The 16,423-nt window shown below is 51.9% G+C and overlaps 4 protein-coding genes across 4 annotated transcripts; 2 read left to right on the top strand and 2 right to left on the bottom strand.

Annotated features, from left to right (window-relative positions):
- The first annotated feature begins 426 nt into the window (after positions 1-426).
- On the top strand, positions 427-3,961 carry LY6G6F (lymphocyte antigen 6 family member G6F). Its single transcript, XM_012436679.1, has 6 exons — positions 427-507; positions 1,005-1,334; positions 1,418-1,681; positions 3,125-3,298; positions 3,467-3,533; positions 3,686-3,961. Exons 1-6 carry the CDS (start codon positions 453-455, stop codon positions 3,708-3,710), a joined length of 915 nt encoding a protein of 304 aa, XP_012292102.1. The 5' UTR covers positions 427-452; the 3' UTR covers positions 3,711-3,961.
- Positions 3,962-5,453: 1,492 nt separating this feature from the next.
- Positions 5,454-6,909, bottom strand: LOC105706351 (lymphocyte antigen 6G6e-like). Its single transcript, XM_012436683.2, has 3 exons — positions 6,591-6,909; positions 5,774-5,899; positions 5,454-5,674 (listed from the first exon to the last, which is right to left on the bottom strand). The coding sequence occupies exons 1-3, from the start codon at positions 6,640-6,642 to the stop codon at positions 5,454-5,456; spliced, it is 399 nt and encodes a 132-aa protein (XP_012292106.1). The 5' UTR covers positions 6,643-6,909.
- A 1,624-nt stretch (positions 6,910-8,533) lies between these two features.
- Positions 8,534-11,090, top strand: LY6G6D (lymphocyte antigen 6 family member G6D). The gene is made up of 3 exons (XM_012436680.2): positions 8,534-8,623; positions 8,715-8,837; positions 10,463-11,090. The coding sequence occupies exons 1-3, from the start codon at positions 8,569-8,571 to the stop codon at positions 10,684-10,686; spliced, it is 402 nt and encodes a 133-aa protein (XP_012292103.1). The 5' UTR covers positions 8,534-8,568; the 3' UTR covers positions 10,687-11,090.
- A 767-nt stretch (positions 11,091-11,857) lies between these two features.
- On the bottom strand, positions 11,858-15,700 carry LY6G6C (lymphocyte antigen 6 family member G6C). The gene is made up of 3 exons (XM_012436684.2): positions 15,419-15,700; positions 13,594-13,704; positions 11,858-12,525 (listed from the first exon to the last, which is right to left on the bottom strand). Exons 1-3 carry the CDS (start codon positions 15,468-15,470, stop codon positions 12,311-12,313), a joined length of 378 nt encoding a protein of 125 aa, XP_012292107.1. The 5' UTR covers positions 15,471-15,700; the 3' UTR covers positions 11,858-12,310.
- Positions 15,701-16,423: the final 723 nt, after the last annotated feature.

The following is a 16,423-nucleotide window of genomic DNA, read 5'->3' as shown; positions in this document are numbered from 1 at the left end:
TTTTTGTATTTTTTGTAGAGACCGGGTTTCGCCATGTTAGTCAGGCTGGTCTCGAACTCCTGACCTCAAGTGATCCACCCAACTCATGGCTGACATTTCTTAGGCATGAAAGAGACCTCAGAATGTACTTCTAGACTGACAGGAGCTACACAGGCAGGACCACTTCCCTGCATGGAAAGTTGTTACTTGAGCCTTCTAACTGATACAGAATCAGAAGAGCAAAAAGGTCATCTTCAGAGTGGCCTGGACTGGGTCCTTTTCCCTCCAGGACAGAAAGGTGATGGTCACTTTTTCCCTAGTAGACATGCAGATGGGCTTTATCTCCCCAGCATTCCCATCCCCTCCAGAGGCCCATGTCACCCCAGACCCACGAGTGTGGACCTTTATCTGGACTCTGCTTCCTCTCTGGGGATACCAGGTCTTGGAGCAAGAGAACTTGGCAGGCTCTCTCCATGGCGGTCCTATTCCTCCTCCTGTTCCTATGTGGAACTCCCCAGGCTGCTGCAGGTAAGGGGCAAAAGGTAGGGAATTCCTTAGCTATTTGCAAGATGGGGAAGGACTGCTGCTCTTTCTCCTAGGAGCCTGGAGAAGGCATCTGACTTGAAGATAGAATTACTCCAACCAACCTCCTCCTGCCTCTGACACTAGGGAAGATCCAGAGGCAAGGAGGGTCCAGGTTATGCGTTTCCTTTATAAAATACGAAGAATGAGTAAATGCTTCCAGAAAAGTAGAAATGATTAGAAGAGATGTGGGCATTTGCCAATTCTTCCAGCTTTTTCACTCTCGCCCTCAGACCCCCTCACTGGCCGGCAGGGAAGGGAGGAAAGCCCTTACCCTCTTCTCCCCACCTATCTTATTTTTGTAGCTGTCACTTGAGAAATGTGGTCACCAGCCAGGTCCATGCTGGGGGACCCCAGAAGGAGAAGAAGCCAGGGTTGAAGATCAAATGAGGGGTTGTTGATCTGATGGAGGTCTCTGGCCTCATACAACCCTCTTCCCACAGACAACATCCAGGCCATCTATGTGGCCTTGGGGGAGGCAGTGGAGCTGCCATGTCCCTCACCACCCACTGTACATGGGGATGGACACCTGTCTTGGTTCCGCAGCCCTGGAGCAGGCTCCTTCACCACCCTGGTAGCCCAAGTCCAATTGGGCAGGCCAGCCCCAGACCCTGGCAAACCAGGTAGGGAATCCAGGCTCAAACTGCTGGGGAACTATTCTTTGTGGCTGGAGGGCTCCAAGGAGGAAGATGCCGGGCGATACTGGTGTGCTGTGCTGGGTCAGCACCACAACTATCAGAACTGGAGGGTGTACGACGTCTCGGTGCTCAAAGGTGAGTGGGGGCATGCAGACCAGGGGCCACTGTGGGCTAGGAAGTCTGGGCGAAGAACTGAGGGGTCCTTCTCTTCCCCACAGGATTCCAGTTATCTGCAAAGGCTGCAGACGGATCCTCCTGCAATGTCCTTGTGTGCTCTGTGGTCCCCACCAGACGCATGGACTCTGTGACCTGGATGGAAGGGAAGGGTCCCGTGAAGGGCCGTGTTCAGTCCTTCTGGGGCAATGAGGCTGCCCTGCTCTTGGTGTGTCCTGGGGAGGGGCTTCCTGAGTCCAGGAGCCGAAGATCAAGAATCATCCGCTGCCTCGTGACTCACAACAAAGGGGTCAGCTTTAGCCTGGGAGGTAAACTGAGGGAGGAGATGGAAAGGGATGTTCTTCCACCTCATCCTCCCAAGTAGCTGGGATTACAGGCGCCTGCCACCATGACTGGCTAATTTTTTGTATTTTTAGTAGAGATGAGGTTTCACCATTTTGACCAGGCTGGTCTCGAACTCCTGACCTCCAGTGATCTGCCCACCTTGGTCTCCCAAAGTGCTGGGATTACAGGCATGAGCCACCATGCCTGGCCCTAATTTTTAAATTTTTTGTAGAGACAGGGTCTCATTATATTGCCCAGTCTGGTTTCAAACTGCTAGCCTCAAATGATCCTCCTGCCTTGACCTTTCAAAGTGTTAGGGTTACAGGCATGAGCTACCACACCTGGCTGTTTTTACTTGAGAGGGTGAATTACTATGAAGGGTGTGAGGGGAAAGTGTAGTTATGGCTGGTGGTCTGCTCTGTAGTTGGGTGTCCATGTGTGAGCAGGGGGCATTCCATTCTCTATTTTTTTTTTTTTTTAGTTGACAGGATGGGGTCCCATTCTCTATTTTTTATTTTATTTTATTATTAGGCCGGGCTCTGTGGCTCATGTCTGTAATCCCAGCACTTTTGGAGGCCAAGGCGGATGGATCACCTGAGGTCGGGAGTTCAAGACCAGCCTGACCAACGTGGAGAAATCCCGTCTCTACTAAAAATACAAAATTAGCTGGGCGTGGTGGCGCATACCTGTAATCCCAGCTACTCAGGAGGCTGGGGCAGGAGGATCACTTGAATCCAGGAGGTGGAGGTTGCAGTGAGCTGAGATCATCCCATTGCACTCCAGCCTGGGCAACAAGAGCGAAATTCCATCTCAATGAAAATAAAAATAAAAATTAAAAAATTGTATTTTTAGTAGAGACAGGGCTGGAGTGCAATCGTGCAATCTCAGCTCACTGCAACCTCTGCCACCTCCCAGGTTCAAGCTGTTCTCCTGCCTCAGCCTCCCAGGTAGCTGGGATTACAAGCATGTGGCACCATGCCCAGCTAATTTTGTATTTTTAGTAGAGACGGGGTTTCTCCATGTTGGTCAGGCTGGTCTCGAACTCCTGACCTCAGGTGATCCTCCAGCCTTGGCCTCCCAAAGTGCTGGGATTATAGGCTTGAGCCACCACCCCCAATTTTTATATTTTTAGTAGAGACAGGGTTTCATCATATGTTGACCAGGCTGGTCTTGAACTCCTAACCTCAAATGATCTGCCTGCCTTCGCCTCCTAAAGGCATGAGCCACCATGCCCCACCGCCATTCTCTATTTGTTAGCCCAGGGGTGAGGGTGAGAGGCCTGGAAAGGGGCAGAGTAGTGTGGAGGATACTGCGGGCAGGGAAGCTTACAAAGTCTTCTGTTGGAAGAGCCCACCAGACTACGGAGGGGAAGCCTCTCTTTGGGGAACAGGGACAGGGCCCCTCACTGCCTCCCTCCCATCCCTCAGGTCTGGCCCTTACTACAGCCTCCATGGATGCCTCTCCTGCCCTCTGCACCCCTTCCACGGACTGGGACATGCCTTGGATTCTGATGCTACTGCTCACAATGGGCCAGGGAGTCATCATCCTGGCCCTCAGCATTGTGCTCTGGAGGCAGAGGGTCCATGGGGCTCCAGGCAGAGGTGAGTCCCTCCCTTCCTGAGGGAAGAAGAGAGCATGTGGGTATGAGGCAAAGGCCTAGGCTTGTACCCTGCCTCTGTACCCCATCTCCTCCGGGGGTGGGCAAGGAACACAGCTCTAAGTTGTCTGTTGACTTCTCTTCTGTACCCCTGATGGCTCCTTCTCCCCAGATGCCTCGATTCCTCAGTTCAAACCCGAAATCCAGGTCTATGAGAACATCCATTTGGCCCGTCTTGGGTGAGGAACAACTGGGGGACAGAGGCTTAAATCCCGGAGGGGACTGGGGATGGAAGAGGAAACCCTGGGATTGGGTTGGGGATGGAGCCCTCCTTCCTGAGGACATGGAGAGTAGAGGTACCTTTAATCTGTTTCTCTGGAAAACCTCACAGCCCACCTGCCCACAAGACCAGGTGATCTTGGTGACATCTGCTGGGAAGTGTGACCTGCTGTCTCACTGGCCGTCTAGCACCTGCAGGATTCCCTGACAACCTCGGCAAGCAGGGGCAGGACTTAGAGTTCGACTTCATAGTCCAGCTGGCCTCCAGCAGCCACCAAGCTGTATATGGGGAAGGGTGGGGACTGAAGGGAAGGAGGAACATTATTCTGTGATGTCACCTACAAAAAAGTTTGGTCTCCTGTCTTGTAGCAGTCAGTGGACGGATGGCCCTGAGCTCATAGTACTGTGGGGTGGAGGGGAACCTGAGGTTGCTGGTGGGGGCAAGGAGGATGGCTGTGGGCAGGGAGGAGACAGGAATCTGGAGACTTGAGCAGTGGTGGGGAATCAGTTGCAGGGGAGCTGAAGGACAAATGGGAAAAACGGGAAGAGAGAGAGGGGAAGAGACTCAAGTCAGAGAAAGTGGAAAGAGATGGACAGAGAGAGAAAAATAGAAGCACAAAGTGGGAGGATGGAGGGGCAGAGAAAATGGCAAGAAAACTCAACTCATCTCTAAATTAAGCCAGACCCCCACTACCCCATGTCTTATCCTCACAAAGAAGAGAGGGAAGAAGCACTTTCAATCAACCCGACTTCCTCACATGCAAGGGGAGGGAACTGAGTCAGGATAGAGATGCCTGCGCTCGGCTCCCAGCCCGGGGCCGCCTCCTTATCCTTCCTTATCCTAGGCACACAGTCATCCCTGCGGCACTCCACCGGGGCATTCAGAGCATGTGAGCAGCTATTACCACCCTGGCACTTCCTCCCTGCTGCCCTGGGGTCACACCCTATCTCCCGGGGCAGAGGGAGTGTCTCCCGGGGCTGGCAGGCCCAGGGGGGTGTGTAATTCATTGGGCCAGGGCCATGCTGGGATATCTGTGAACCATGGGCAAGTCTGGGCTGGTGAAGCAGGGCAGGGTATTGATGCTCCCAACCTGGCCATTCCGCAGTCTCAGGCAGAAAGGAGCTGGGCTCCCAGCCACACCCTCACGAGCAGCTCCATCAGGTGCCCTTTTGTGTCTCTGCCCAAGCTTGGGCCTAAATGGAGAAAAGCTTTCTGAGAACTCTCGACTAAAGACTTCATGATGCAGGGGCTTAAACTAAGCCACTGGCAGGAAAGAGGACGCGAATAACACAGATGGAAGATGAGGGGAGTGCGGTGGTCCAGGCTCCAGCTCCAGCCCAACCCACCAAGCAGCTAGTTTGCTCTTAGAGCACACACACACACACACACACACACACACACACACACACACACACACTCTGCAGTATCTGCAGTATTACTGGACTCCTAGATAGATCTTTTATTAAAGGTAGTCTTCATAGCTCCCCAAGCCCTCTGTCCTGAGTTCCTGACCTACCACATTAGTCTTTCCTAGCAAGACTCTCCTCCTTACCATACCTGATGCCCCTTTGATCCCCTTGCCCGAGACCCACAGTGTCATCAAGATGCCTGCCTTGCCAGTGATCTGGGCTGATGGGGCATCAGCAATGGGCATCTAGAAAAGATAAAAGACACAGAATAGGTGTTCTTTATGAGGCTGGACTCTGGCCAGGTCCCTCCCCAGGCCCTGTGAGGGGTCTGTGAGGGTGCTGGCTGAGAGATCTGAGGTCTCCATACAAAATTAGGTTCTCGGGCATGTTTCAAAGTGTCTGTGCAGGTGTTTCCAGGGCCGAGGTGATGGCCGAGGAATCCCGGGTTGGGGGCTGCAGATCCACCGAGGCTAGTAGAAGAGGTGTCCTCTCCCGGTGAAGCTGGCCACGAGGAGGGGCAGGGAGGTGAGGAGGCTGGGGAGCTGCCGTGGGGAAGTGGCCCCATTGCACAGGTCCTGCTCACAGCAGTGGTGCCTCATGGTGTAGGAGCGAAGCCAGTAGGTGGCATGGCCCAGCAGAGGGCACTGGGCCCTTGGGAGGCAGCCTTTCCGCTGGATGATCTCACTCTGGTCTGTGGGACAAAGGAGGCATACTGAGGCGGAGGCCACAGGAAAGGTGGGATGGATGGAGGTAGGGAGCCGCCAGCAGGGCCACTGGACCAGAGTCCTACCTGAGGTGCCGATACTGATGCCGCAAGCTTCATCGTCCTGACACTCAGTGGGAACAGGGTAGCAGGGTTTGGCGAAGCCGCAGGTGTAACAGTGGAGCCTTCCCCGGGCAGGGGATGTGGTGAGACCTGTTGAGGCAGCAGAGATTAGGGAAGTGGGAGAGGCAAACCCTCCTTGTGGGGCAGGCAGAGGCCAGGTCCAGGAGAGGGACAGCAGAGAGAGGTGACATGCTAGGTGGAGAGAGGCAAGCTGTGCAACAAGGGAGGAAAGCAGACAGAAGTAGAAAAACAGACACAGAGAAGGGAGGGGAGGTGATGCAGGAAAAGAGACAGAGACAGAGGAAAGAGGGGTACATGGATTGAGAGTCGCGAAGACATGATCAGAAGCCACGAGAATCAGACCAACTTTTATGTTGAGTGACACAAAAAGCCAGACTTGGCAGCAGGGAGGTGGAGAGTAGAGGGGGTCTGGACGGGGGCGCGCCAGAAACAGATAAGAAAATAGAAATTGACATTGACCAAGAGGCCCAGCATAGAAGCAAGAGGTAAAATAAAGGACAGGGGAGACGGGGCAGGTCAAAGATGGAGCAAGGAGGCAACAGTTATTCTCAAATGCCTTTGAAAGGAAACTCTTCCTTTCCCACCTCATCAGGCTGGCCTTCCCAGTGGCTGGCCTCCCTGAAGTCCCCCACTCTCCCAGCTCTCTTCTTGGCCTCTTCCAGCGCCCCCACCCCTCTCCTCCCCAGCCCTCAGGTTCCTCCACATGCCCTGTCCCCGCCCACAGCCCCCTGACCCCTGAAGGTCCCCAGCCCACCCTTACCCAGTGTCCCACAGAGGAACAGGACACAGAGGAAGATGCTGGAGGTGCCCATGGCCAGACCCAGGCTGAGGAATCTGGGAGAGGTGATCTGCACCCTGAGATCCCAGGATTTGTAGAGTTGGAGCCTTTGAGCAAGACAGGGAGGAACCCGTAAACAAACACACCTAGGGAGTGAGTTTGGGGTCGGAACCGTGACTGGATTCTCCAGCCTGGCAGCGAGGCTCCAGCCTGCCCCTAAAAGGAGTCTGCCCTTGCCTGGAGGGTCTCCTCTGCTCTCTCTGTGTGTTGTCTCTGTAACTTAGCTTCCTCTCCTGCTCCTGAGTTGTGTCTGTCGCCCTCCCTCCAACTCTCCCTCCCTCCTCATGTCTCAAGCTGCTCCGTGACTCTCTCAGCTTCTCTCCGTCTTTGTTTTCTCTGTCTTTCTCCCTCAATGCTTTCATGTCTCTGAAGGTCACCCTCCTAAACAGCTCTGGCCTGAATCTGTTTGAGTGTGGAATCAACAATACCCCCACCCACCCACCCACACACACAAAGCCCAGCTGTGTAAGGGCGGACCCCACCTAGCTTCAGATGCCTTTGATCCCCCCAAGCTTCAACATTCCTACCCCATAATTATCCCTGCCAGTTTTACTACCTTGGAGGAAAGAAATAATCATGGGTGGGGCTGGAGGGCCGGATATGCTTGCACTGGGGAGAAATCACTAGAAAGGAAGGCGTGGATAGGATTTGGGGTAGGGGTAGTGTGGCAGAGCCTAGAAGACTGGGGTCGAAGAGATTGGGAAGGAGGAAGGCCCCATTTGGGGAATCAGATCCAGCATGTACCCGGAGGAGTAAGACTAGGAACAGGGAGTGGGGACAGGGGAGACACAGGCACCCAGGAGAGCAGCTCTTTTCAAAAACACTGATCTTGCTGGGTACATGCCCATGAGAAAGAAACTCAGTATAGGCCAGGTGCGGTGGCTCACGCCTGTAATCCCAGCACTTTGGAAGGCCAAGGCGGGTGGATCACGAGGTCAAGAGATTGAGACCATCCTGGTCAACATGGTGAAAGCCCATCTCCACTAAAAATACAAAAATTAGCTGGGCATGGTGGCGCGTGCCTGTAATCCCAGCTACTCAGGAGGCTGAGGCAGGAGAATTGCCTGAACCCGGGAGGCGGAGGTTGCGGTGAGCTGAGATCGTGCCATTGCGCTCCGGCTTGGGTAACAAGAGTGAAACTCCGTCTCAAAAAAAAAAAAAAAAAAGAAAAAAAAAGAAACTCAGTATATCAAACACACACACACAAAAAAAACAAAAAAAACATTGATCTCAGGACCTCTTTACACTTTTCAAAGTTACTTAAGACTCTCAAGAGATTTTCTTTATGAGGTTATATCAACATTTACTATATTAAAAATTAAAACAGATCATTTAAAGTAGGTATTTATTGATTTATTTAAACAACAATAATAAAATATTACACGTTAACAAAATATAGTTTTGTGAAAAATAACTATGATTTCTCCACAGCACAGTGAGAAGAAGAGCATTGCTTTGCATTTTTGTGAATCTAATGTCAGGCTGCATGGGAGATGCCTGGGTTTTCCTATCGCTTCTGCATTCAGTCTTTTGGGATATGTTGTTTTCATTGAAGTCTAGTATATGAAGAAAATCTGACCTTACACAGATAATTGCAAAAGGAAGCCCCTCAAGGACCCTGTGAAAGGGTCTCGGGGGCCCCCAGGGATTCTTGGTCCACAGTTTCAGAACTGCTGCTGAGGATAAAGGAGTTTGAGGACTCCAGAAGATGCTGAGAGCATGCCATGGGGCCCCTCCCTGTCCCCACTGGGGTCCCTGGTGCCTGCTAGGGGAGACTCTTTCCTCCTTTTTTATAGCCCTATAAAACTCAAGGCAAGGAGGATATAAGGCTGACAGAGCTGGGCTGGGGAGGGGGGTGGGCGGGAGGTAGAATCAGGTAGACTGACACAGGCAGACTGCAATGAACCTCCAGTTTGTTGGGATTTTGCTCAGCTCCCTGCTGGGGGCTGCCTTGGGTAAGGAGGCGGCCAGCTAGTCTCTCGCACAGGCCTATTGCCAGCAGGCGCCACCGAGGGCCCAGGTCCAGCGCCTCTTTTCTCCTGCCAGGAAACCGAATGCGGTGCCAGGACTGCGGTGGAAGCTCCAGCAGCTCTTGTAAAGAGGCCGTGACTACCTGTGGTGAGGGCAGACCGCAGCCAGGCCTGGAACAGATCAAGCTACCTGGAAACCGTGAGTCCTCAGTTTCTTCCTCTTCCCGTAGCCTTTCCCTCCCTCCAGCCCCACGTCAATCCTTCTGGCTTCCAGAATCCTCCAGGCTCAGTCTGGCTCTGAGCAGATGGTGTGGCTGTCAGAGGAGAGCAGTCTGTACCCCTTCTGGCTCCTGGCATGGAGCCCCCAAGAGGCCCACAGTCCTTGTGCCTCTCCTTGTGCCCCACCTCCCCACTCCTTACTCTCCCAAAAGAATCTCATAGGCCCATTAGGTCACAAATGAAAAGCTTTGGCCTTGAAAGGCCAAAATTAAAAGCAAACTTCGAATTTCCGGCATTAGCTAAGGACCGGGGAGGGGTGTGTGTGTGTTTGTGTGTGTGTGTGTGTGTGTGTGTGTACATTATTTTAATATTTTATTTTAACATAATTTTGGATTGACAGAAAAATTGCAGAAATTTTTGGCATCTCCTAATGCTAACATCTTACATAACCATAGTACAATTATCAAAACCACAAAATAACATTGATATAATACTACTAACTAATCTACAGACTTTATTTGATTTAGCAGAATCTCATATTGCATTTAGTTCTCATGTCTTTTTAGTCTCCTCTGATCTGGGCCAGTTCTGTTTTTCTTTGTTTTTTATGACCCTGACACATTTGAAGAGCCCTGATAAATTATTTTATACCTGGAGTTTAAAATATCACTTTTAGGGCCAGTGCAGTGACTTATACCTGCAATCCCAGCACTTTAGGAGGCCAAGGTGGGAGGACCACTTGAGCCCAGGAGTTGAGACCAGCCTAGGCAACATAGGGAGACTCTGTCTCTAAAAAAAAAAAAAAAAAGATTCCTTGAGCAGGGCACCGTGGCTCATGCCTGTAATCCCAGCACTTTGGGAGGCCGAGGCAGGTGGATCACCTGAGATCAGAAGTTCAAGACCAGCCTGGCCAACATGGGTAAACCCTGTCTCTACTAAAAATACAAAAATTAGCCAGGCGTGGTGGCGCTGCCTGTAGTCTCAGCTACACAGGAGGCTGAGGCAGGAAAATCACTTGAACTCAGGAGGCAGAGGTTGAGTGAGCCAAGATTGCACCACAGTGCTCCAGCCTGGGCGACTGAGTGAGACTCCATCTCAAAAAAAAAAAATTAGCTGGGCGTGGTGGCACATACCTGTAGTCCCAGCTATTCAGGGGGCCGAAGAGGAAAGATTGCTTTAGCCTGGGAGGTTGAGGTTACAATGAGCCATGGTCATGCCACTACACTCCAGTCTGGGTGACAGAGCAAGATCTTGTCTCTAAAAATAAATAAATAAAATCATTTTTAGATTTTAAAACATTTACATATATTTGATATACTAAAATTACAGAATGTCCCTCGATTTTTATTTATCTGATATTTTGCCGTAAGATTGAGGTCATGCATTTTCAGCAAGAATATGCAGAAGTGATGTTGCGTCCTTCTCACTGCGTCACATCAGGAGTTTACAATGTCAATGCGTTAACTTTGATCACTTGGTTTCAGGGAGGTGTTTTTTAAGGGGGCAGAAAATCCCTTTGGGCTCCTTGAAATCATATCTGCTCTGCCCCAGAAGGCAAGTCCTGAAGCCAGGAGTCCAACACCCCAGTCTCGTTCTTTCTCTCAGCCTCAGTGACCTTGATTCATCAACATCCAGCCTGCGTGGCAGCCCATCATTGCAATCAAGTGGAAACAGAGTCGGTGGGAGACGTGACTTATCCAGCCCACAGGGACTGCTACCTTGGAGACATGTGCAGCAGCGCCGTGGCAAGCCATGTGGCCCCTGCATGCATTTTGGCTGCAGCAGCTACTGCCCTGGGCTGGCTCTTGCCAGGACTGTGGAGGGGGTAGTGGGAGTAGGGGTAGAGAAGGGAGCAAGGGAGCAAGGGTCGTCCGAACATCTAAAATGAGAAGACAAGCATTATTTTCTGAGCCATTAAAATCTATGGACCACTCTACAGCTGACTGGAAAACTGCATCTATCTTTTGTTGATAGGTGGGCTAAAAGGGTAATATGGGGCATCCACGTTCTAGTTTGGGGGTTACCAAGCAGCAGTGGGCTTAATTACAGTGGTGCACCACTTAACCAACTAAACGCCAAAAGACAATGGCTTATCTGCCCTCCATGGCTCCTGGATCCTGTTGCTGAGTTGAATCTTCCTTAGTAATGAGATTCACTGAGTGGGGTTGCCAGGGTTTCGTGAGCCTGAGTCTGTGTTTGCTCCCCTTTCTCCCATTTGCAACTTGGCTCCCAATACGACTATTTTCAATTGAGAAAAGAAATGTAGTCTGGGTATGGTGGCTCGCATCTATAATCCCAGCACTTTGGGAGGCTGAGACGGGTGGATCATGAGGTTAGGAGACTGAGACCATTCTGGTTAACATGGTGAAACCCCGTCTCCACTAAAAATAGTCCCAGCTACTCGGGAGCTGAGGCAGGAGAATCGCTTGAACCTGGGAGGCAGAGGTTGCAGTGAGCCGAGATTGCATCACTGCACTCCAGCCTGGGCAACAGAGCGAGACTCCATCTTAAAAAATGAAGAAAAGATAAAGAACGGGGATCTGGGGGAAGAAAATGAAAAGAAAAGAAAAGAAAAAAGTAATGTAAAAACTGTGATAGGAGAGCTGCTTGGTGCCCTACTTAGTAACCAGGCCAAGTGAGGCCTCTGACTTTAACGTGACAGAAACTGAGGAAACAGGGTCTCAGGCCCCATCCCGGTGTGCCTCTCTTATCCTTTCTGGAGAGCCCTCAAGCCAGGCTGCACTTTATTCTTGGCAATACATCAGGGGTGTGGCCTAAATTTAGGATATGAGTTGTTTCTCCAAACACTGGGGCTTGTGTGCCACCTGGAGACACTGGAAGGGAGGACGAAGACCTGAAAAACCTGTTTCTCCATTTGCCCCAGCCTCAGCCTCCCAGGGAACATCCCTGAAGGATTCCTGTGTAAGGGTGGGAGACTGAGTGTTAGTTGCTGGGAGGTGACCTGACCCTTAGGTCTTCCGATAATAAATGCACATTTCATCAGACTCAGACATTTATTACTCAAAACGGAAAGAGGTGAGTATGGGGATGGGGTACGTATGGGAGCCTGGGTTTGGGGAGTCAGCCCTGTACAGTGAGGTCATCAGGTCCTTGTGGGAGCCTTCACTGGGGACAAGACAGAAACCCCATTTCAGGCCCAGATCCCAATCCCTCCTCAAGTAGGGGACAGTAGAGTGTAGGAAGCAAAGTGGGGAGTCCTTCTAGGAGCCAGTGGAAGCTCTGGAACGAAATGGGAAGGGACTCAGAAAAAGCTGACTGGAGGTTGTGAGGTGGGAAGGATAGGATGGATGAGGAGACCACTTTGGAACACTGTTTAATTAAAGAAATGGGAGCTAGGGAGGGACCACTCTGTAAAGCCAGGGGATACGGGGACACAGGGAGAGAGGCTCAGGCCAAGGCAGGTGGGAGGAGGGGCAGCCGATGGAGTGAGTCTCACTGCAGCAGCCAAAGTCCAAGGCCAGCCAAGGAGGTGAGGAAGACAAGGCCCAGGGCCGGAGTGGGCCGGGGGCCGGCGCTGTTGCAGTTGTCCTTGTTGCAGCAGGTGGTGTTATAGGTCAGGCCCAGCTTGCGGTTGGTTTGGTTGAAGGCCTCATGACAGGGCTCTTCTGGTGTGCCACAGCGCAGGTTGGAGAAAACCCACATCTTACCTAGGGGTGGGAATGGGCAGGGAGTCAGCTAGGATGGGCACCTGGCATGCCTGTGTCCACCTCCCCACCCCTTCCACTCGCCCAGGCTTCCTTCCTTCCCATCTCTGTCCGGGGCCCTCCCCTTCTCTTTTCTCAGTCTGATCTTCTTCCTGCACTTCGTCATCCCCACTCCCCGAATCCTGGTTCTATCACTTGCTGGCGGTTAGGCCTTGGACCTGTTACTGTCTCTTTTTTTTTTTTTTGAGATGGAGTTTCACTCTTGTTGCCAGGCTGGAGTGCAGTGGTGTGATCTCAGCTCACCGAAACCCCTGCCTCCAGGGTTCAAACGATTCTCCTGCCTCAGCCTCCTTAGTATCTGAGATCACAGGTGTGTGCCATCATACCTGGCTAATTTTGTATTTTTAGTAGAGACGGGGTTTCTCCATGTTGTCCAGGCTAATTTCAGATTCCTGACCTCAGGTGATCCACCTGCTTCTGCCTCCCACAGTGCTGGGATTACAGGCGTGAGCCACCACGCCTGGCCATTTTTTTTTTTTTTTAAGATAGTCTCACTCTTGCCCAGGCTGGAGTACAGTGGCACAATCTCAGCTTGCTGCAATCTCTGCCTCCTGGGTTAAGCGATTCTCCTGCCTCAGCCTCCCAAGAAGCTGGGATTACAGGTGCCCACAACGTGCAGCTAATTTTTGTGCTTTTAGTACAAATGGAGTTTCACCATGTTGACCAGGCTGGTCTCAAACTCCTGACCTCAAGTGATCTGCCCGCCTTGGCCTCTCAAAGTCCTGGGATTACAGGCATGAGCCATCATGCTCAGCTGTGTTACTCTCTCTTTGTGAGGCTGTTTCCTCAATAGAATAATAGCACCCACATCTTAAGGTTGTCATGAACATTAATTTTTAAAAAGGCATGCAAAAACATAGGATGTTGCCTGGCACACAATCATCTTTGGGCAAATATTATCATTGCTATAATTCTCTGTTTCTCCACCTCAGTCTTGCCCCATTTGGGCCTCAGTCCTGGCCATAGAGTCTCCCACCTCCCTGCTCTCCCCACGAAGGAAGGGGATGTTACCAAGGTATGCATGTGTTGTCAGGCATTGCTGTCCTGGCTCCAGGCGGCAGGACTGCCGGTCCACACAGCCCAGCACAGGGACCTTGTAGCAGGAGTGACAGCGAATGTCAGCTGGGGAGACATAAGTCAGGCTGAGGTGATGGGGTCTCTGACTTACCTTGAGATAACGCTGAGCTGGGGTGGGGGTGGAGGGTGGAGAAGAGCCTATCAGGTAGGTGCTCCAACCTGTTTGGCTGTTTGGTCTAGTAGGGACAGAACAGGTGAGTGACGCAGGGAAAATGGAAAGTGGGCGGCAGGTGAAGGTAGAGTTGCTGCTTTGTGAAAGGTGCGCGCCCTACATATCTCCCTTCACTCCACCCCATCTGGAGATGAGTCAAGAGGGACAGAGCTATGAACAAAAACAAGAAGCTGGGGATAGATGGAATGTGAGCAAGGTACCGTGGGGAAATAATGTGGGTGGAGGAGGAGACGGAGACCTGAAAGAAGGAGAAATAATGAAAATGACAATCGGTCGGGTGCGGTGGCTCACGCCTGTAATCCCAGCACTTTGGGAGGCTGAGGCAGGTGAATCATGAGGTCAGGAGTTTGAGACCATCCTGGCCAATATGGTGAAACCCCGGTCTCTACTAAAAATACAACAATTAGCTGGGCATGGTGGCATGTGCCTGTAATCCCAGCTACTCGGGAGGCTGAGGCAAGAAATCGCCTGAACCAGGGAGTCGGAAGTTGCAGTGAGTGGAGATGGCACTACTGCACTCCAGCCTGGCGACAGAGCAAGACCCTGTCTCAAAAAAAAAAGAAAAATCATGAAGGTTACAACACTGTCAGAAATGCCTTGGAACTTGAGGCTGGCAAAGAAAGCCATCTGTGGCCAGCTGTAGCAATTTACAGTTTACTCTTCACCTCCTGGAGCTGGCAAGAGCATGGGAAGAGGAACCAGACCTGAATAGAATCCTCTCACCCCCGTAGCTCTTCAGCAGAAAGGAATAATACCCGAGAGACAGATCACCAGATTCCATCTGAGCACCTTATCAAAATGGAGAGGGTGGATACCGAAGGCAGCACCCCGAAGTTCCTGCTTCAGCTAATTCAAGGTTTGGGCTGGCAAGATTTGGTGACACAGGGTTCAAGGGTGGAGGAGCCTTGTAAGTGTACCTCAGTGAAACCCAACTCACCCTGGAGGTGAGTGGCCCGGGTGTCCTCTCTTTAGAAGGTTCAAGAAAACGCTCTATTTCTATGGAGGCTCTTAGATGTCACTGGAACCATCTAGAAAGCTTGTATCCCGAGTAGGGGAGGTGGTATGCAACCCAGGGGGAAGTAGAGGGTATCTAGGAAAGGCCATGGTTGAGAGACTGAATATCTAAGTCCCTGATGGAGTAGATGGGAAGGGTAGGCTACAAAAGGAGCCTGGAGCTGGATGCCTAGGACTTTGAGAGGACACCTGAGCACAGCAGATAGAGGAGAAGGCAGGTGAGCTAGATTCTGGAGAGCTGCATATTGAAGTGGGGCTGGTTGGGGAACTGGACACCAGAGTTTCCAAGGAGGGGACACCTTGGAGTGGGGAACAGGGGACCCAGAGCCCTGGCAGGTGAGAAAAGTGGGTCTTTCTGGGAGGTGGGGAAGATGGATGGCAAGCTGACTTTTTGAGAAATAGAGCAAGGAGGCTGTCATAGGGAAGCCTGGTCTTGGTGGCACAGGAGAGCTGAGCCAGTTGGGGCTGGGGGTGTTGGGATCCTGAGTGGTGGGTAGGGCAGGGCAGTGGGTAGAGCAGGGTGTAAAGGTCCTGACCAGGCAAACCAGGTCCTTGGGGCCCCCAGGTACTCACCTGAGACCCAGTAGAGCAGAGCAGACAGGGTGAGCAGCAGAAGGCCTTTCATGGCGAGGGTCCTGAGAATGGTGGCAGCCACAGGAGCTGATAGAGTAGATTTTGGAAGATCTGGCTCTGGGAGTTGGGTGACCTTTTTGGAACTTATAAACCCAAAGGCTCCTCCCTTCCCTGCATCTGGTAGCCCCTCCCTTCTCACTTACTACATAGCTGACCAGAGAAAAGACAAGGGGTGGGGAGGCACTGAGCAGGACTGAGTGGGGAGTAGGGATGGGAGAGAGGGATGGGGGAGGGCAGGTGCCACTAGTGGCCAACACCATTGTGGTTCTTGGTTTCAGGCCAAGATACCCCTCCTGGCCCCCAGCTAAGAGTCCTGCTGCTCAGTCCTGTGAAGGAGCATCATCAAAGTCCTCTGTGATTTATAGTGTCCATGGTGGTAGCTTCTGCTGGTTCCTGGGAAACGGACAATGGGATGTGGCCCAAATTAATTGCTGAATTTGGGTCCCTGCTGGGCATTGATAGTGGCATGCTGGCAGAAACTGAGGAGGGAATGGGTCAAATTATCTCCATTCAGCCCCCACTTGGCCTTTCCAATGCCCGCTCAGCCACGGGATGGATTTGTGACTCACTGATGGCTTCTGGGATGCCATAGCAACAGAGGCAGGGGCTGGGGCTGCTCGTCCAGGAGAGCCACTGCAGGTCTGCTAAGTAGGGGCTGGCTCAGGCCCCCATGAAGGTTCTCAGGACCTCACCCCGGCTCTACTTGCGCTTGGTGTGGCCTTGTTGCTCCAGTCCAGTGGTAGCAATTGTCCTAGGTGTGGCTGTGTGCACCTGCACCAAAGCACCTCCCCAATCAAAACCTGCCAACTTGGGCAGGGCACCAAGGCAGGAGGAACAGCGTGGGCACAGAGAGGTGAGGCAGAAGCTAAAATAAGAATAGAAACAGTTAAAAAAAAAAAAAAAAAAAGAATAGAAACAGTTGGCTGGGCGCGGTGGTTCCTGCCT

This window comes from Aotus nancymaae, unplaced genomic scaffold, assembly GCF_030222135.1.
Source record: "Aotus nancymaae isolate 86718 unplaced genomic scaffold, 86718_ANA_hifiasm-v0.15.2.pri h1tg000040l, whole genome shotgun sequence".
Lineage (NCBI taxonomy): Eukaryota > Metazoa > Chordata > Mammalia > Primates > Aotidae > Aotus > Aotus nancymaae.
The sequence above is the reverse complement of the archived record's forward strand: the minus strand, read 5'-3'. Positions and strand labels throughout refer to the sequence as shown.